This window comes from Octodon degus, unplaced genomic scaffold (assembly GCF_000260255.1).
Source record: "Octodon degus isolate 3935 unplaced genomic scaffold, OctDeg1.0 scaffold00009, whole genome shotgun sequence".
Classification (NCBI taxonomy): domain Eukaryota; kingdom Metazoa; phylum Chordata; class Mammalia; order Rodentia; family Octodontidae; genus Octodon; species Octodon degus.
Genome location: NW_004524585.1, coordinates 24253950 through 24275961, shown reverse-complemented (window position 1 = coordinate 24275961; position 22012 = coordinate 24253950). Strand labels below are relative to the sequence as shown.

Genomic DNA, 22012 nt, shown 5'->3' with positions numbered 1-22012 from the left:
CTTATTTTCTCATTAAAATGAATAAAAAATTTAAAAAACAAAGTAAAAAGCAATTAAATAGACATAAGTAACATCTGGGTTCATTAGCAATTATTGGTGATTCAGTATAGTCTACTGAAAATATTTCAAAGTCACAGAATTCCTCAGGTGACCTCATGGAATTAAAATATTCTTCACAGAAGAATACAGCACAAAACAAATGTGTAGCACAGGTACAGCAAATGATTCAAGTGCACAGTCTTTTAGAGTTATCTCCTCCATGGTAACACAAAGAGTACCACTTTGATAATAAAACCACAAGTGAAGAGGCAGCCCTAGAATCCATAGTGTGTGAACATGCATTGGCCTCTTCATCTGTAGAGCTGAAATGACCGCTTAGGTGGGGGAGTACAAAATGGCAACTGACGACCATCCTTTTGTAATACTTCATTCTCCAAATCAGGACCAGAATGCTCCGTCCCCCCGCCCCCAGTGCACTGTTAAGGATTTTCTGATGATCACAGGATAGTTTATATTGTGGTGCACATTCTTTAAACTAAGAGATTCACCTTATTGTCAATTACCAGGACGGCAGAGAAGGGAAAAAAAGCACTCTTACAAGCTTTCTCTTAAACTAATTGCCCTCCGTTGACCTATGAGGTGAAATCAAAGACTTCTATGAACATATGAGATTGAAAAAAGGGTTCAGTTTATTTTACAATTTTACAAATGATAAACAATAATACCCAGTTGCTATCCACAAACAATAGGGAAACGGTTTTGAACAGAATGAACCAGACAGAATAAACCTCATTTTTTCATTTCACAAATGGCATAAGAAATACTCAGTAGCAATCATCCTGTGCAGCAACGCTATCTCTGTAAACTCTTTTTCTTCCTGTTATGTACATTGGAAACACTTGTGCTTTTGCCTACACACAGAAACAGTACTTATTAAAAGGTGCTACTTAAACAAAAAACACAAAGGCTGGAGCCCCAATCTGAGAACTGCAATTCAAATACATAGCCAACTTGAAGGGTCTTTTTTTTTTTTCTTTTTACATTTCTGTTTTCCCTTAAGGTTTAGACATATTTTCCCTTATTATAGCTACAGGTATGAACAGCACAAAATTCAGATATAAAGTAGATCTTTCTTAAAGCAGATTTCTAACAGAAGTCTCAAAAGAACTTCTTTATTCTAAAGAGGTTTTATCTCCAGGGTAGTTCACAGTGCAGACCCTGAAGATATCAACATAACACAAATCTAGTGTGTAATATTACAGACTTGGTGTGTATACACACAGATATACATATATAACATTGTATATATGCATCACACATGTCTATTTGTACTATATAGATATATCTATAGCACATATATAATAAAATATCTATTTCTAGGTGGGCTTCATTTGGATTTTCTTTCATCAAATACAAACAATAACCTTCACTCAACTTTTAAAACATTGGTATATTGATAATGTATGATGGAGAAACTTCCACCCTGGAGAGATAACAACTAACTGTACACAACTGTTCTGACATTCCTTCCACAATTATAGATAGTCCTTATAAAAACCACACGAAAATAACCCTTTCATTAACTGAACACCACATTATATGCATTATGACTAACTGGCTCAACTGGAAATAAATTACTTTCTTCACCTTTTTTCCCGTGTAATCGCTTAGTAACTAGTTGGTATGTACACTACCCCTAGCATTATTTAAATAAAGCACGTTTGTAAGCATGTATGCAGAAATTCCCACTAACACTTGGTGCACAATTCATATGATTTACAACATATGAAGACATTGGAATGCCCAGCACCTTCTTTCAGACAGAAAAATAATAATAAAAATAATAAAATAATTTCCACAGTAGTCTCTTAAGTCTTGTGGGCCAAATCATTGGATTTGCCCTGAAAAACCTGTACTGAATTTTCTTTTTTTGCGGCAACAACTTAATTACTAAATAGAGCGAGGAACAGTGATGAAAAGGTTTCCACAGCCTATTCATATCAATGGCACAGTAACAACTACATGACCTAGTGGGCAGGAATATTTCACAATCAGCTGCCTAAACATTGCCAGGGACAGGGTTAAATCATGAAGAAGAAATTTAAAAAATATTAAAGTTATAACTGTATGATATTCACAAAAGAAAAATCAAATACTCCAAGTGTGCATTTGTAATCTGATTCTTTATGCCCATTGCTGATCAAAACTCAAATCTGTTTACTATTCTCGATGTCAGCCTTCATTGAGCTCCTTGAAGTACATCTATCCTTACAAGAAGGCCACAGGGGATGCTGAGCAGGAGAGCAGGTGGCACAGTTTACAACAGGGAGTGAAATGGTCGTGTGTAGTGTGTCTTCTTTGAACACTAAATACCTTTAATTGAATTCACTCTTGAGTATCGAAAGTTCCCTGAGATGAACAAAAGTAGTCTCGGTCAATACTGAAGCCCTTTTTTATGCTGAACACTTTCTGAGCTGGGCGAGTATTTAGAGAACACAAAGCATAGGGTAAGAAAGCAACACGGCGAAGCTAAAAAGGCACTACCCAATGCATCTATGAGCTAGACTCGAGTGCGCAGAACACTGAATGGCTGAGATGGGTTCATTGTGGCCTTAACATGGTTTCAATGCATATGTTGAAAACACAGTAAAAATGCAAGGCATTGTACATGACTGCTGCTTTTATAGACATACTTTGAGTGTCAAGGTGGACTGTGTATGTAAGAATTTATTTGTGACTTTCCGATTTCTGTTGAATTCAAGTTAAAGGTGATTAGAACAACATTATCTGCACATAGTCCAAAGATTCCATAAACCACCTGCGTTTTATTTGTTGTTAAATTATTCAACTTTACATTCAAATAATGTAAGGATTTCTTTTAAAAGATCCAATAGATAGATGTTGTCATGATAAAAGTACATTAAAGTTCTATTCATTTTCAGCTGTGGCTCTTCCACATGGATTTCATTTTTGTTTCTTAGAGAAACATGAATTTGCACAAATACTGTCTTCTTCATCCCTATGTTCTTTCATACAGCATTTAAAAAATAATACCACATATTATTAAAAATACTGAACACTGCACTATGATGGATAGTCTTTCCCATGGTAACATGAATATCTATCTATTTATATATTCATATATATATATATATGCTTTATTTATTTCTCAGAATGCCTTCTCTAAGAAGTAAAACAAACTTATTTCTCCTGCTATTTCTTCTTTCCCCAGATTGCATTCACCAAGAAACAAGAAGCACAGAAGTTGTTCCTGGCCAGAGAAGAAGTGAGAACACAGTGCTTCTGCTTTCCAAAGAAAAAAGCGCCGTCAGAATTCTCTCCCTGTACGTTACCAGAAAACTGCCTAATACTCTTATTCATTAAATTGTATCAAATTACTTTATGAATCAATCCGCTTTTCCTAAAGAACACATTCACTTATAATGTGGTAAATTTGAGTAGAGAATATATTGGGGAATTGAATGGATTTTAGGTAGGATTGATTGACACACAGTTTCATTGTCAAATGTCTTGAAATTAATCAACAACACTGTATTAATCATGTTATTTCTGCACTAAGTTTAGTGATGATATAAACAGCGTGCCAATCTTTGTGTTTGAACAACAGGAAGAATACCTAAGACCCAGAAGTCAGCTATCAATCAAACACTTATTCTAAGCAAGAAATGTGTACACAAAATTATCAAATCTAAAAGGTATAGAAGTTCTCCTTTAAATGAAAAAAAGATTCTGTTAAATTTTAAAACATTTAAAGACAACTTTTACATTGGTAGGATGAAAACATTTTCAGGTAAATAGCATTATTTTCATGAAACGAGTATGGTTTGTTGTGTAGAAACATGAGTATAATCTTTGGTACCATGAGTGCAATTTTTGTCTGCTAATTTTACCATCTTAGATGATGTGAACCTTCTTTGTTTCAGAAAGGTTCATTATTACCGAAGGGTTCAGATTAGCTGGTACCTTTAACACCACTGAAAAATAAACTGCAGTTTTAAAGTTGTGCAAAATAAAACTTAAAAAATCCTTGTGTGATAGCTTCTTTAAAAATATAAAAGACCGTAGAAATTATTACTTGACATTTATTTTTCTTATTCATTGTGTTTACTATTTTTATATCTCAGAAAAGATTTCTAAATACCTAGTACTCCAACCGAAAGAGAGTCTAGGGACAAACAAAAACAAAAACAAGCAGAATTCATGATCAGATCGGAGTCCTGACTGAAGGCATTTACTTGCGTTGTTTATTCTTCCAACTTTCGCTGCTCAAATGTTTGCATCGTGTTTTCTGCTGACAAGGATGGTTTAATTTCTCAAGGGCTGAGTGGTGTTCCCCGATTTCTCTTCTGGTGTGCTTGGCGTTGCGGCGGCAGCCCGACGATGATGAACATCTTTGCTTCGTTAATTAATGAGAAGTGCATTGTTGGGTCTTGTAAACACTACAGATTATACATTCAAACTGTATTCTTAGTGGAAGTGGCACTTACTAGGACCCTTGCAGTCACAATATTTATTTTTTAGAGCACTTTGCAGGTATTACTTCAGCTGGTAGTGGATTTCATATGAACTGCTTTTATCAACCTTTCAGTTAATTTGCGAATGCTTACACCCAGCTTTGATTTGGATCCTATTTTCAATTCTTCGGAAGCATCTTCAGAAACGAAGTGCATTTTCAGTTTGTCCGCAGGTTCTAAAATGTGCTTTATTGCTTCATACACTTTCCTGTAGTCAGTTTCAGAGCTCCTCTATTATGCAGCACGTTTAATGTTTTGAATTCTAATGGCATTCTGTGAGGACTTGCGTTGGAAAAGTACCTGTATTTAAGGTCATCATAGTAATGATATTTGACAGCTTTTCCATTCAAGTCCTTCGGGAAGGGCCAGAATCCATACAGGTGGATTTCATCGCAGAATCTTGTAGCAAGCGTGTACATGAGGAGACCGGTACTGGGTCTTTTGATGGGAACTTTGTTTGTTAGCCAGTAACTGAAAGAAAGAAAGAAAGAAAGAAAAAAGAGAATTTAGTGATAACATTCTACTACAAGTATTCTATGTATAAAGTTTACAAAATTATCTCAGTAAGAAATATTTGAGCAAATAATGGGAAATATTATTTTAATTATCATCAACTCTGGAGGGAAGGGGATTTCCAACGCTCTTGGAGTATTCATTTCTTTAAAGACAGTGATCTACTGTAACAACAGTGTAAAAGGGGAAAGAGTATAGATTTTCTCCAACTTTAAATGTCATCTAATGACAGATACAATAAATTTAAGAAGATATTTGCTTTTAGTTTTGTCATTGTTGCTGATGTCATTATCAATATCATCCACTTGGAGAAATACACCGACATCCCAATGTAAGGGAAGGATGTTGCTAGGTTTGCACCTCCACTATGTTTAATGTGCTTAATTTCAGATTCAGCATAGTAGTTTTTTTCTTATTTTCTTTCTTTAAAGCTTTTAGAAACCTTTCCAGAGAGAAATCAAATATATCTTCACATCACGTATAAAAACATCCCAAACCTTAAAAGGTTACTTTACTTCAACTGCTCACAGAAAATTTGAACTTTCAGCCTCACCAAAAATATCCAAAACAGGGAAACTATATTTAGTCATTATCATTTTCTATCTTAATCTTTCTTTTCCTCCCTTATTCCAATCAGCATTAGCCTTTTGCATCTTTTATTATTTTCAGTGATGAAACTCAGGGCCTGATTATGCAAATGATGCCCACTGCATTTTGAAATTGTAACAATTGTCTTGAGAAAGCTTGTTCTAGTAAAGATGTATAAGGAGTTTTCAAAGGAAACCATCTGAAAATTTTCTCATCTTAAGGTAGCTGCAAGGGTAAAAATCAAAGCCTATACATTGTTAAAAAAAAAGACAAATTCAATTCAAGGAGTATAGTTAAGCTGAAATTTGATGGCTTTGAAAATAGTGATGTGGCTAAAAGTCTAGTCCTAAAAAAGCAGGAGTTTTTCACCTAACATGATTATCACGAGAAGTTTTATGTGATCTGTCTGTGAATGGTTGTAAGTGTTACCTGATGAAGTTGGGTAGATTTTAAATAGGTATCTTTATGAACTTTTAAGGTAGGCTAAGTGAATTTAAACTCAGTCATAAAATTATTATTACCATCAAGAAATATTAATGATTATTAATAAGTTGGCAGTAAAAAGTTAGGCTGAATTTTTCTACAGTGAGAAAAACATCACCAGCAGGAAACAGCATAGTGCTTTATTATTTGTATGGGATTCCACTATCGTATCCTCAGTAAATGTTTTCCATTTCATAAATACGGAAAGATTTTCTAGAAGTTAATGTAACTGTATTTGGATTGGAATGAATAAATACCAAAGCAACTTCTGCAGGCAGTATGATTTGGAAACTGCTAAGTCGGAAAGAAAAGTTAAAAGAAAAATTATTAATTTACATTCTTCGAAACAGTGTCAAAGATGTTCAATCAATTTTTTTAATCCAGAAGGTCTCACAAGATAATACAAACATGAAAGTCACTGGAGCAATCAGTGACATATCTTGAAAATTAAACTGATTGCAAAGTATCCTGCTTGCAAATAAAGAGTAGAGATGCTTTAGAAATGCAGTATTGTCTTGTTCTAAATGAGTCAATGTAGTTTAAGACAGATTAATTAACTGACCTGTAGAAATACTAGTAGAAGAAAAAAGAAACTTTTGTAATGATTGAATAACTTCAAAGGAAAATAAACTACCAACTTTTCAGACAGTTTTGTGGAAACAATACAAAATACATTCCACTTATGCTATTGATTCCTAAAAAAGCATTAGTGGAAAATACACTTTAATAAATCACACTGACTTGTAACAGATAAGTTGGTCAAAAACCTTAAGGCAGTACAAGATTTAAGATCACCTGCAATTCAAAATTTCATTTTGTGAAATTAAAAAAAAAACAGACATAAACACAGGCAGTGAGATCTACAGTAATTCTTATGCCATGCAAGAAAGTCTGCAAGTCAATCTAAATTATTGAGATACAATATTTAACCAGAAAAAATTCCACATTCACAAAAGACTAGCATGTATATTCTTTCATTCTGTTAGCATAATAAGTTAAATCACTTTGATAACTATACAAACAGTACAGAGTAAAATTTTAAAAAAAAATTATCTGAAGCTCTCCATTACGCATGGTAACATTTAAAAATTTTAATGTTCTGCACCAAGTTTTTTAACCTGTTTCAAAAACTATCTTTAGGAAATTGTAATAAAAATAGCATACAGACATTATGCTAAATGAAATAAGCCAGACTCAGAAACTCAGAGAGAGAGAGAGAGAGAGAGAGAGAGAGAGAGAGAGAGAGAGAGAGAGAGGAGGGAGAGAGGGAGAGAATAGGAAAGTAGAAAGTAAACTTTAGAGAAAAGGTATAGGTAAGGGGATTACTGGAGGGGTGGAAATGATTGGAGTCTGTTGTACACATGCACCCATTATTCTGTGTAACTGACATGCCCCAAAAGAAAGGAGTGTACCGACAGTGAAACATTTACATTGTAATTTAGTGCAATACCTCATCATTTTACATCAAATTTAACTGCTATATTATACATTAAAATTTAGCAACATTTTCAATTAGTAAATTGTCTGACTTCCATGCACGCATTTCTTTTTAGGTAAGCTGATTTTTGGAATTATAACATCCATGCAGACTTTCTGTAGAATATATGAAGGAAAAGAAATGTGCAAGGAAGAATTACATTTGCTCTCATCTACCCATGTAGACCTAATTAATGATAAAATATGCATCCCTTGCCTTCTTCAGCTTAGGTGGACCTTAATATTTATTATAGTCATTCATAGATGTATCCATAATATGTCACCCACTAAGTTAAGTTTTAATACTGAAAGTATTTCCTTGCTCCCCCTTTGTTCTTCTTTCCCTCCTTCTTTCAGTTTGCTTTAATATTTTGATAATCTCTGTTTTATAAGAAACAAAATTTCTCTGAAATTTATGTTTACATTGAAAATCTATCCTTTTATAAATGCAATATCCTCCATAGACCTCACTGCTCCCAGCAATGAAGGTCTACTCTTGCTAACCACAATATTTAACTACTTTCCCCCCCAAAATTAATCTCAGTTACTACTTTAAACAAACACAAACTTGGAATGTCTCTGCCTGGCAAATCAGTGTAATACAGCAGACTGATTTTCAATTGGATGCTGTGGTTGAAATCTCTGACATAATGCCTATTCATCGTTGGGAAAGTCGCTTCATAGTAGGGGAACAATAATAGTTAATGCATTGAGTACTGTTATCTTTAAACTAGTTACTCAGAGTCCAATATGGACTTAATATGTTCTCCAAATAATATTAGCACAAACTTTTCAATGAACCAAGAGAAACAAATAGTAAAATTATCATGTATTTGTTTACTTTTTCATCCCTATTTTTCCTTTCTCCCCATCCTATTTCCTTTCATCCTTTTGAATTTCTTCTCATTTCACGGTATCTGTTGTACTTTTTGTATCTTACTCTTTCAGCTTCCCACACCAGGGAGACAATGCAATGAATACATACGTGAGTCCGACTGATTTTATTTATGGTCTCAAGTTACATCCACTGTATGAAAATGCCACATCTTTTTTTACCCATTCCTCAGTTGATGGGAGTTTGGCTTGCTTCCAATATTTAGCTATTACAAATTGTGCTGCTATAAACATGGGTGCACATCTATTGCTGTAATATAATGTTTTTAATTCTTCTGGGAAGATACCCAGAAGAGGAATAGCTGAGTTGAATGGAACCTCAAATCCTAGTGTTTTGTTAGGAATCTTCACAGTTGCACCAGCCTGCACTCTTCCAACAGTGAAGAATGTTTTCTTCTCCCCCAAAGCCCTGCCAGCACTTGTCATTGGTTGATGACAGCCATTCTTTTTTGGAATGAGGTGCAATCCCAGTGTTATTTTAATTTGCATCTCTCCAATGACCAATGGTGTTGAACTTTGTTCACTTATTCATTTGCCATTTGTATTTCTTCATTTGGGAGTTATGCATTTATCTCAGATGCCCAATTTTGGATTGGACCTAAGTTTAAAATATTTAATATAGAACATTTTTTCATTAATATAGAAAGTTAGAAATATATTAACAAACACAAGATAATATTTGACACACAAGTGTTATGAGCACTGAACATATTCTAAAACAAGGCATGCTTCACTCCCATCCCCCGCTCTCACTTGTCCCTTGGGCCATCTTTCTTAGGGCTGCATGGTGTGGTCATGTTGCTTAACCTCAATGACGGTGTTTCAAGTTTCCTTGGCTGAGAAATATAAACATTCGGCTGTGGGGTTTGTAGTTTCCTCTACCTATGAAATTCTCACTGTGGTTTAAAAATCTCTGTTCAGGCAACTGTGTTAAACATTTTGAGTCCTGTTCTGATTCCACTTCACTTTTCTTTTTCTTTCTTTTATTGTATTTGGTACAGGGTCTCACTACACAGCTCAGACTCATAATGATCTTCCTGTTTCAGCCTCCCCAGTCCTGGGATTACAGGCGTGTGTTGCTTTGTTCCACTCAGTGGCAGGCTCAGAGTGCCTGGGGGTGGGGCCGTCGCAGTCTGTGGTGCCAGGAATCGAACCCTAGTCCCTGCATTTGCCTAAACAGGCGCTTAGTCTATTGAGTTCACTTCACTTTTGTATACTTCCCCCCCGCTTTGGTACTGGTATCAAACTCAGGACCTCATGGTTGCCAGGCAGGCACTTATGCCTCTGACCTATGTTCTCTGACACGTTTTTCTACAATTTTGCCTTCTTTCAGATTGTAATACAAATCAAAGAATATATTTAATAAATTCTTCCTTATTTTAAAGCCAGTAATCATTTAGATGTCATCTAACCCTAAAATCGGATAATGATCATCTGACAGGTGGAGGCGCCTGACAGTGTCACACACTCAAAATTTTAGAAAGAAAAGCAAAACTGCTGCTTTACAGCTGCATATATTGATGAGTGTTTAGAACAAATATATTAGCTTACAAGGAATACTGCTCATTATTTATATTTAAAGTAGTTTAAAAGTTCAGCAATAACATAATTTTCTCCCTTAAATATCTTCTTTTTCTTCCAAAAGATCAAATCGGACAATTTCTGAAAGAAATTTACATTAAAAAAATAGAATCTCACTGTGGCACATATTGTAATTTAATGCTATGTGATAAGCAAATTTTCTGTTTATAGATTTCTTTTTAAAAATTCTATCAAGAAAAGTGAGTCAAGGTACAACTTTATATGCTTAGTTCAAAGGATTATTCTTTATTTATTTTCTTGTGTTTGGTTCCTCATGGCTGAGTTTTGTGCTTGATTCCATGAAGTCTGCAGAGGTGAGCTGCGGAGAGTCTTAGGACACACACGATAGCACAGGTTATTTTGTTGTTGTCGTCGGTTTTTTGCATTTTTTAGTAAGGGTCTACAGGGTCTCACTATATTGATCAGACTCGTAGTGATCCGGCTGTGTTCAGCCTCCCAAGAGCTGGGATTATAGGCATGTGCCACACCCAGTCTCAATCTCTGGCTCAGTGCGCCCACCCAGGAGGCGGGACCGGCACAGCAGGCCAGGGATCAAACCCAAGCCACTGCATCTGCCTAAGCAGGCGCTTCAATCCACTGAGCTATTTAGCTGGCCCCAGGTTATTTTTTTCTTTTCTTTCTTTCTTTCTTTCTTTCTTTCTTTCTTTCTTTCTTTCTTTCTTTTTTTTTTTTTTTTTGAAGAATTCACTTTCTATGATTCATCTTTGCCAAAGATATCTGCATCTCCATTCCCAGGAACCTACAGAGACCATCCATGGTGACATTTCATCAGACATTACAGCACAGAAAAATAAACATATTCTATGGAATATTTCAGTCCGTATGTTTGTCAATATATTAGTTCTTTCATATGTGAAGTATACGTGGTTTAACACTATAGTAAAAAGCTTAAGGCAAAGATACTGATTCAATTAAATACATCTACTGTTTTCTTCCCAAATGTTAAAATATTCTTTTCTGCATATTCTTGGTCTGTAATATACTGTGTAAATTGAATTGTTTTCTTAAATTGCATAAAATTTAATACTGTGTTAAAATTATTTTGATAGATTTAATTAAACCTTTTAAGGTTGTATAAGATTGTGAGATAACTTGTGCTACCACAAAAAACATGATTAATAATAAATTACAGAAAAATAGGAATTTCAGCAGGGTATTCATTGAAAATAATTCATTCCACTGCATATGAGTCTTAATAGTATCCCAGAGAAGCAAGAAGGAATGATTTTCGACTCTAATTCTAGTGGGAAGAACCAAAGAGACAGAAAGGCGTATTTAGTGTGGCTTGGCAAGTTAATGGGAAAGCCATGGAGTATTGTGAGATTGTGAACAGAATAGTAGTTTATTGGGTATTTATAACTGACCAGACACAATTCTTGTGATCAGCTCTATACTTCTTTCTTCCTTTGCTTCTGAGCATCAAATTCGGAGTGATTCTTATTTGACACAGGAGGACAAGGAAACTTGGGGAGGGCAGCAGCGAATGGGAAGTAAGCAGCTTAAGCTCCTAGAAAATGTGACAGGCAACAGAATTTAAACTGCATCTATCTGGCTGCAATCATCTCAGTTTCCACTAACAAGGAATTGAAAGTCTCAGCCTCCTGGGAGCACTCAACTCGGGACAGCAGGAGGTTGAAAATGTTTTCAACCTAGAGGTCACTGGTTGCAAAAAGAAACATCTGCATGATATTGTCATTTATAGGCTGATGGCAGAAGTGATGTATGTTTTGTAGGGAACTTCTTTGACTTTTTTTTCCCAGAAAGTAAGATCTAACCAATATAATAGATCCACTTTTTCTAAGGTAAACTCTCCAAGTAGTTGAAGTCAGAAGACGATTTTGTGGTTCTAATATGTAATTTATTTACCCACATTGCAAATGCCAAAGGCAGTGACATTATATCAAAGGCTAAGAATTTCCCTGCAGTTATAAGCAGGGCTTCCCGAAGTATGCTGAAGTGTCATTAAAATGAAAGCAGAAATTTATAACCTCAAGAGGTCATTTATCAATATTTTTTCTATGTGCCCTTTGTATGCAGAGCTCTGTATTAAGTAGGAGATGAAAATTATAAAACAAAAAGTCTTCTCTTTGCCTGCCTTTCCTAGAGTACAATGTCTTATCAATGGTATAGGCATAGTAGACCAGAAGATTAGGTCCCTTTCCAAGGCTCCTGAAGTGGAGCAAGGTTTAGGGTTAATACTGTACATAGAATTGAGTAGAAAAATCATTATAGAATAATATATTCTATGAAATAATCCCTATATGAAAATTAGTAAATATGTATGCCATTGGCCTCTACTATAGGAGAGCAGCTTTACCCTTTCAAGCTCTGAATATTACACCTTTCTTTTTATGTGGCTATAAACATTGTCAGGTTGGTTGCAAATAAAGGCTGAGATTATATCTTTTTTTCACCAAGTGTCTGTCATATTAATCAGCAAATAACTTATGTTACTGATATAATGATAATTCTCTGCATACAGTGTCTAAATACTTTTAAATAATCCTCATAAAATCCTGTAATATAAACTAGAAGCTATTTATATAATATCACTTGTACTTCATAAAAGGTAGATTTCTCACTCAGTAAATAAAATAACTATTCTGCTCAATCAACCCCTGTATACTTGAATGTGCACAAGTGTTTAACAGCAGACGGTGGCAGAAAAGAGACTATGCTAATGATTTACAGCATTTGTCCATTTCTGTGGTACAAATATTTCTTACCCTGCTTTTACTCTTTCAATTTGACACTGGAGAACATTTAGTTTGAAAGAAACACACTTGGTAGCATCAATAAACCACTGGCAGCAGAAAATATTCTTCCTTGCTCATATTACAATAGGCTTGGAACAAGGGAATTCAATAATAAGCAAATTTTCCTTAACAAAAAATTTTGAATATTGGTTGTCTGCCTCATTAGCAAGGCAGAATATGAAGTGCAGGGTATGTTTCATCTCTATAAAGGAAGATTCACTACACATTTATAGAGAACTCATACATTGTGTAGTGAAAATAGAAGAGAGAAAGTGAGGCTTCAATTTTGTATCTGGATACAATGCTGGATACACCCTAAGAATTTAATGTGTACTTACTCACTTGCTGGTAATTTACTGAAGTTTAATGTCAATAAAATGAAAGACATCCAAAACTTGGCAGTCTTAATGTTCAGTAGTGGGAAAGCAGTGAAGAAAGCAACATCTGGGTTTATCCTGTTGTTTGCTGTCTCTGTGGTCCTCAGCACCGTACTGAAGCATATTCAGTTCCCATTTGATCACAAATAAAATGAGCTTCTTAGTAAGGTATGAGTACCTTTGAAACTTGGGTTTATAAATATTCATAAATATTCTGAATTGAGATTGAGGAGCAATGGTGTTCATCCAACTATAGCAGAGTCTAATTTTTAGATTTTGCTTCCATTCCCTAATTGCTACCGCTTTATCTGATGACATGATGTACAGGATTTCTCTTCTGTCACATTGTAGGAAGGTTTCTTAAAACTATCTCTATAGAAAAACTTACAACGTTGTTTCTGGCTTCCTGTAAGACTTGTGACTACAGGTCACTGAATCTTGTTTACCCACAAGATCACAAAAAATGATTTTTCGCTATTTATGAATATGAAAAATCAAAAGTAAAGCTAATAAAAAACAATGATGCAACAGAAAAAGGAGAAGTAGGAAAATTAAAAATAACAAAGGAAATCATCTAGAGTCTAATTGCATGTTAGAATCCCGAAGGGAATTAAAATAAACCTCTCCAAACTTACATAAAATGATGCAAATCATTATGGTTTTGGCTAGATTTTGGAGGAATATTTTCTTCTTAATCTATTATCCTTACATGGATTCTAAAGATATCTTTTAGAAATTCTCAAATATAATGCTTAAAATTGAAACTGGCAAATAAAAACTCCAACAAAATTAAAATAGGCATCATATCACAAGTTTTAATGACTTTCTCTTTCATGCTACTTAAATTGTAAAAAGAAACTGGAGCACACAACCAAAACTGCCAGAAGGAGGAAGTGATGATGTACAAAAAGTGGAAGACTGGAAGCCAAAGGAAAATGATCTTTTGAAGCATGATGGGAAAGGCAAATGTAGTTCACTAAATTATCAGAACAAATTGGTTTTAAAAATTAAAAATAATATATAGCTTATATTGTGTCCCTAAGATTGAAAAGAAGCACCATAACCATGTCTTATTAGGCCATAGAGTCCTAGAGTGAAATAATCTCATGGAAGAGTGAAGAATTTGAACATAGGTATCCCCTACCTAAGTTCAGTAAATAGATTAACAAGTGGAAGATGATGACAGTGGACAGGGTGGGAATGCAGCTCAGTGGCCGGGTGCTTCTCTAGCATGTGTCAGGCCCTGGGTTTAATCCCGGCACAGGCTAAAGAAAATAAAAGAGGACATTCAGCCATGAAAATCTTATCTTTATATTAACATTTAGTCCAATTTACCACTTTGAAATGATAATTCTACCAGCCCCCACAAAGGACGATTTCCCAATAAAAGTCTATTTTACTATGAACACAGCTTGTTGACTTTGTAAACAGCTTTTCTAATGGCTTGATTATGTCATTTTTGCTTGATTTGGACTATTTACAAATGGATATGCCCAATTTATATCAATGTCAGGTTCCATTAACCTCCCAGATAAGAGTTGTGCTAAAATCCATTTCAAAAGGACCAAGGGGCGACAAACATGATCTATATTCCATTCAATAACAGAAACTCTGGCCTGAAAAGAATCCCAACCAAACATCAGACAAACATCAGTGTTCTCAAAGCCAAGTGAAGAAATAGAACTAAGATAGCCACAAGCAAATTCTAAATAGTTCTTTAAAGTTTTCCCAGCAAGTATTAAACGAATAGCATGTGAAGAGGTTACTTGAGTTTAGACTATTTTTACGCCTGCTGTAATGTTTCAGATGCTGAAGTGACTGCACCTTTAACATGCCTCTGTCCCTGGCATAAATTTACAACTCAGTAAAGGGCTTTCTTTGAACGTATAAACCAGGAATGAATGGGGCTTCCAGCCAAGGGAGACCTCAATGAAGGATAAGGGGGAAGGCCTGCGTGAGGCCTTGGGATCTGATTCACACCCCTCTCCCCAGGAATGCTCCGCCTGTAAATTCTGCTGCCCAAGTTGGATTAGTAGTTTTCAGTTCTTACTACTGATAGTGTGAAGGGCCACTGAATGACACACAGTATTCTTCAAATTTTAGTAAATGCCTATTTCTTTCCTTTATCTATCATTTCTGTTTCATGAAAGGCCACTCTAATAGAATCAACACTAATTCCTCCATTCGGAGTTTTTTTTCTTTTTTAGAGTCAATGTTAATATTTTTGTCCAAGGGGCCAGGGAGATGGTTCAGTAGAATAAGTGCTTCCCTGGCAAGCACAAGGGCCTGAGTTCAAGCCCTGGTTCCAAAAGAAAAAAAAATACATATATTTGTCCTACTGTTAGGCAGACTCTTCTAACATAAGCCACGTTTAATAAACTGCTGCCAAATGGAAGAATATGAGTGTAGGGAATTTTCCAAAAACAATACAGCTAAAAAAAATGTAAAATACACTATTCTTTGACATGAAAAACAATGATGAAAAGAGTACTACCAAGTCAGGCACTTGTGTAACAACCTGTAATTGTTTGAAATTTTCCTTTGTTATGATGTTTCTAATATTATCCAGGTAAGTTGTATTACTAAAACATTAATTTCAACCCCTTTATCATGCCATTACACAAATTATAGTGGCTCATCTTTTTAAATTTAAGAACTGAAACTCTAAGAAGAAGAAATACAAATATAAGAATAAAGTACAGCATCCTTAGGCTAAGTCTTCTTAGATATGACAACAAAAGCTTAAGCAAGAAAAGAAAACGATAGATAAACTGGATCGCTTCAAAATTAAAAGCAGGTTGAACCAAAGCTCACTGAGTGGGAAAACAATAGTAAGTCATATACTTACTAAAGAACTATCCTCCAAAATACATACATAAGGCTTACAACTCAACTGAGTCAAATAATTAAATAAAAACTAAACACAAGTTAATTAAACAAACTGAAAAATGATTAATGATCTGAATAGATGTTTTCACAAAACAGATATGAATGATCAAAATGTAGAGAAAAGATGTTCAGCATTATCAGTCATCAGTGAAAGACAAGTCAACACTAGAATGAAATGTGATTTCATCCCAAATAAAATGGTTGTAATCAAAAATTAAGTAATCCATGTTGATAGTAGAATTGGAACTTCATACATTCTGGGAGAAAAAAGAAAATGGTCAATCCTCTTTGAAAAACATTCTACAAGTTTCTCAAAGGGCTAGTGTATGGTGCTAGCAGTTGTACTTCTAGGTATATATTGAAAAAAATGTCTTTCCTCCATCAAACTTTAGTTGCTCTCATAAGCCCTCTGCTCAATTAATCCTCAATATTGGTTTCCCACATCCACCTCTGCTAAATCTAATTTTAGCAAAAATGGTGCTAAGTCAATATAATGAGATTTCCCTTCACACTGATACCTGCCGCTGCCTGATAATAAATTTCTTCATTCCACAGCTCTGATGCCTAGACTTTTACCTGTCTTCAGGAAGAAGAGTTCTTTTTGGGCTATTAGAATCTTCTTACCCTGGATGTCTACCCTTAATTTTTCATGCTTCACTCTTCCTCTTGGCTGTAAATTTCCACTGGACCTTCCTATATTCCAAAGCGTATCTGGAATGTTTGCAATATCTTTTCCCCTTTTGCAATAGTTATTGAGAAAATATGCCTTTGTGTTTCTTAAACCTCTCTCAGGCAATATTCAAGAGAACTCCAATATTTTGTCTGGCCAAAATTTGCATGTCAATTACTATAGTCACAGTAATATAAATATCTAAAAGCAGAAGCAATCTATCTTTTCATCAGCTGATGAATGCACAAATAAAATGGGTTATATTTCTGTGATAGAATAACATAGGACAAACAAAGTAGGCACTGGTCTGCACTATGACAGAAAGGAAACAAAAACTAGCAAATAAAAAGAGCAACTATAAAGAATACACTCTGTATACTTCCATTTACATGAAGTAAACTAGAATGTTGTACATAGGCAGAAAATTAATTAATGGTTACTAAGTTTGATGACCTATAAGAATTTAATTCATCAACTTTTTTTTTTTGTATTGTAGGGAAGGGTCTATATAGGATGTTTAGGGTCTCACTGCTAGATCGGACTTGTAGTGATCCGCCTGTTTACAGACTCCTAAGAGCTGGGATTACAGGTGCACATCACCATGCCCAGTCTCAACTGCTGTCTCAGGCGCCCCAGGGGCGGGGTCCATCATAGGAGGCCTGGGGATCAGACCCCTGGCCCCTGCGCCTGATTACAGGCACTTTAATCCACTGAGCTATTTGGCTGGCCCTTGAATTTATCAATTATTGATGAATATAGTAAAGAATATGTTCCAAATTATTCTACCAATAAACTAAAACAATTCATTTCATAATTTAAATGGAAAATTTTATAGTATATCAATTATATACCAAAGCTGTCATATAAAAATGTAATATTAAATTTTTAATGCCTTATATTGGTAAGGAGCTACATTTGCAGAGCAAACATTTTCTCTTACTGTTATTAAAATATTTGCAAAACTCAAGAATTACAAACACTAAGAGCAGTGAATAATAATGTAAAATAGAAATCATTCACTTATCAATGATTTACTACCTATAACTATGCATTGTTTATGTATCACCTACTTAGTACTAGAACTTTTAACATTAGAAGTAGAAAAAATATTTCAGAAGAATGAAATCAACTTTATGGTGCTGAATAATTTGACACTTTTGATATAAGGGAAAACTCTTGAATTTAGAGTGAAATCAGTTAGCAAAGTGTGACCTCTGTCTCTTTTACATTGTCAGGCTTGACCAGTCATGCTCATGTCTGTGTTTTAGATTTCTGCTCTATAAATTAGAATAACACATTTGAACATCTGCAGTGCTGAAGAAACTGAAAGCTACTGTACAGATAATTCATTGCATTATAAATCTCTCTAAATAAGAAATTTAATATATCATTTACTACATCTACATTAAGATAGTTCAATCCTATTACCTCTGCACATGCTTCTGTGACGCTCAATTTGAAAATCTGAGTTCAGTTTAGGTTAACTCTTTGCTTTTGTTTAAAAACCTTAGTGATTTGCTTACATTACACAACTAAGACTTGAAAATCATCTGAAAACAGAAGCACTATAAATGAAAAATGAAAAAAATCAATAGCTACGTTTTTACTTTTATGGACTCGATCAATTTCAAAAGGCAGCGGAAAATCATTCATCCTGAATGTTAACTATACAATTCAACTTAATACAGAAACCATAAAATTCATAGAAATCTAAAGCACTAAGACACCCTTTTATTTCATACGATTTGTTTTCCTTTGGCTGTACTGATATAACAGGAACTCAACCATGAGAGTCACAAACATTTTTTCAGCCTCTAGGGGAAAAATATAAGTTGCTATGGATAGTTAGCTTAGACTCCATAGCAATAAATTTTAAAACTGAAACATAATTTTCTTTAAAATGAAAATGTGATTGGAAACACTTTTGTCGTTGTTTAAGAGGAGTATTTGCATAGGGAAGCATCTCCAATCTCTTGTCTGGTGATCAGTCCTACGTGGGAGGAAAATTCTGAAGGGGAGCAACTTGTGAGTGGTCCAGGAGCGCGTGCGCAGCACAGGCGGCCAGCCGCTGCCTTCTGCTCCTGCGCACCCACGGCTCTGCTCTGTGTGCTGACTCCAGCGCTCGTGTAAACTTCCACAATTCACAAATATATGTAGAGTACTGAAAGCAAGATAAGAACCTCAGAAATGCTTGTTCAAGAAATGAATAGTGAATAACTTCCACTTCAATACTGAAAAAGTAAGACTAAGTTGAAAGTAATAACAGATCTTACTTTGCACTGCTAATGGTGTTTAATAAGAGAGCTATAAAATATTTCAGTTGGTATCTATCTATCTATCTATTTATCTATCTATCTATCTGTATTTTAAATAAAGACAATTAATAAAACTCAACACAAGAGAAGGCTGGAATTTAAAATTTAAAATTTGAGGGAGTTCTCCAGTGGTCCTACATTTTGTACAAGTGAAACAAATCCCTTTTGCATTTGGCCTGACAGTTGGTGATCAAAGGATACTTGGAATTCAGAGAATGACCTGGGTAAATAGTAAGTATTAAATGATACAATCCAAAAGAGGAAGTTAATGATAGTTAATAACCTTTTGATATTCAGTTGTGTGCTATGCTTAGCAACTTGTTTTTATTGAGGAAATGATGTCTACAAACAGGATATCAATGTATAAATAAGCATATATTTTTTGTCTGTAGCATCAAGATGTATTTTTGGGAATCATTTCTGGAGCTTTTTGTTTGTTTGTTTTTGAAGATGGGATCACCGTGTTGACTACACTGGTCTCCAACTCTTGAGTTCAGTTGAAACTCCTTACTCAGTTTCCTGAGTAAGTTGGACTACAGACATGCACCAATCTGCCCAGATCTGATATCACATTTTTAAACAAAGGTCATTTAACCAACTTGTAGCATGTTGCCAGTCTTCCTTAACCCTTAATTATCAGCAAGGGTTGTTTGAGTTGACTGTATTTGGGTCAAACTATAATTTTAATGAATACATAAAATAGAACAAACATATCCTTGCCAGGAAAATTGCTCATCAGTACTTCCTGTATTTCCAGAACTCTACTTTTCTTAAAAAATGTTCTCACCAGAGAAAAGCATAGGCGACTTGATGAACATTTGATCGGTTTGAAATGATACAAAACTACTTTCTCTCTGCCTTTCTACAGACTGAGGAACTTGGGTCCTCATTGGAACACTACACGGTGATCTTCCAGCTTGTTTTCTCACACACTCTGTCTAGTTTCCTCTTGTCTATATTTAAGAGCTGCCTGCATATTCCAGTGTGGGAAAACATTGGTCCTCTGCAAACAGAAATTCTACGTAAGTTTCAATTTCCAGTTGATTCATCCAAACAAAGCTGGTTCAAAAAGGGGAAAAAATACAAATTGCTTACATCTGTTCAAGCTAAAATATTATTCATGATCTGCCAGTGCTGATGGCTGAGCCATCTGGGGAATATGATAGGTGTTCAGGAAAAAAAAAAAAAAAAACAACTCTACCACAGTGCAACGAAGAAATGACATGTAGAGGTTTCAAGGTTATTTCATAGTTCAGTGATGGCTTACAAATATTTCAGAATATATAAATTCTTAATTTATAAACACATACAGTACAAGAACTCACTTACTGAATAGTTTTACATAGAATGAATATACTTGACTAAATTGATGAATTAATGAATTTAGAATTTCCTCTGAGATAAACTAGTGAAACAAATTGATACAAGTTGCCTCTAAATAATAGGACATTTCATTCTAATTAATAAAACAAATACATGAGTTCAATCCCCGGTTCCGCCAAAAAATAAAAAATAAAACAAATACAGATATATTAGAAGTGTCCTTTTAATTATGGTTATTGAATATATAACCATGGTTATTTGCTTGTCATATATTATTTTACATATACAGAGATGTATAATATATTGATAATTACTCATATAATTAAATGCTATATATCTATTGATTACTATATGAGTATAAAACACATGTATCTCATAGATATATTAAAATTAAATTAAAGTCAGAATACAGTCAACAATATTATATTAAGGTGAAAAATAGTTACGACATTATGATGGTTCTTGATGTAGTGTTAATTGAAGCTAATGTTTCTTTTTTCTTTTTGCTATTATAAGGGTGAAATCCTACAAGTGCAGGTCTGCAAAATCTCAGATATAATTTGGACTAATACATGCCTTGTTTATGATGAGATTATTTATAATATTTATTAGAACGAGTTATATCAAGAATAAAAACTAACAATTTTGTATGAAATGAAACTACATTTCCTACATTTTAAGAACAGTTTTCACCTTTGTTTTTATCCATGCTGGGGTGGAACACATGGCCTCACACACGTGCCAGACAAGTGCACTAACACCAAGCCACACCTCCAGCGTGTTTCAGGAAGTTTTAATCTGCAGTTAAAAAAATATTGAATTGGCTCTCAAACTGCTTCATTTCTACATACTTGAACATACCATTCTATATTCTTGCTATGTAGCTCAGGCTGGTCTCAAACTCGTGGTAAACTTCCTGCCTCAGCTTCCCAAATGCTGGGATCACAGATGTAAACCACCAGGCCTGGCAAAGAAAATGCTTACCCAGGCACTAAGTTATTCACTGGATTTTGTTGACATTTATGCTACAAGTTCAAAGTTTTCAAGTTTTACTATAAATTTAGGCCTTATAATTTTGCAGTAATAAATATAAAAATCTCAATATTGTGGAATAAATAAAACAGTCACTCTTTTAAGCTTAGGTTGTGAAAATCATCTCTTTGAAATACCCTGGCGGATCTGTCAAAACCAATTTTACCTTGATTTAAGGAAACAGCAGCTGCATGTCTTAGATGTGTAGGGATTCCAAATGGTACCTGTCTCTCTCACACAAACTAAGAGAAACCTGCCTCCAGAAGATGCCAACAATCTAGGACAAGAACAGGTAGGGGTCAATTCTATTCATCTGCACAGTTAATGTGGCATGCCTTGTTGAGGGGTTAAAAATGTTCAAATCGGACTGGAGCTTGGTATTTGTATTCATTCTACCATGGAAACAGTTGGAGTATTTCCCTCTGGAGACTTACATATCTCAGTGACAGCTGCGTTGCCACAGTGTGCTGAAGGGTCTTGTTTTGACACATCACATCCTGGGCTTTCTATTCTGAATGGCAGCTGGGAGATGCCAGAGAGCTTTCTCATAGTGGGTTGG

At 34.7% G+C, this 22012-nt stretch overlaps 1 protein-coding gene across 1 annotated transcript in view; it reads right to left on the bottom strand.

Annotated features, from left to right (window-relative positions):
• Positions 1 to 3007: 3007 nt before the first annotated feature.
• Positions 3008 to 22012, bottom strand: part of St8sia4 (ST8 alpha-N-acetyl-neuraminide alpha-2,8-sialyltransferase 4) — a 92847-nt gene continuing 73842 nt past the window's right edge. The window contains exon 5 of the mRNA XM_004625419.2: positions 3008 to 5006. Within this exon, the coding sequence (XP_004625476.1) occupies positions 4724 to 5006 (283 nt within the window). The 3' untranslated portion in view covers positions 3008 to 4723. The remainder of the gene's footprint in view (positions 5007 to 22012) is intronic.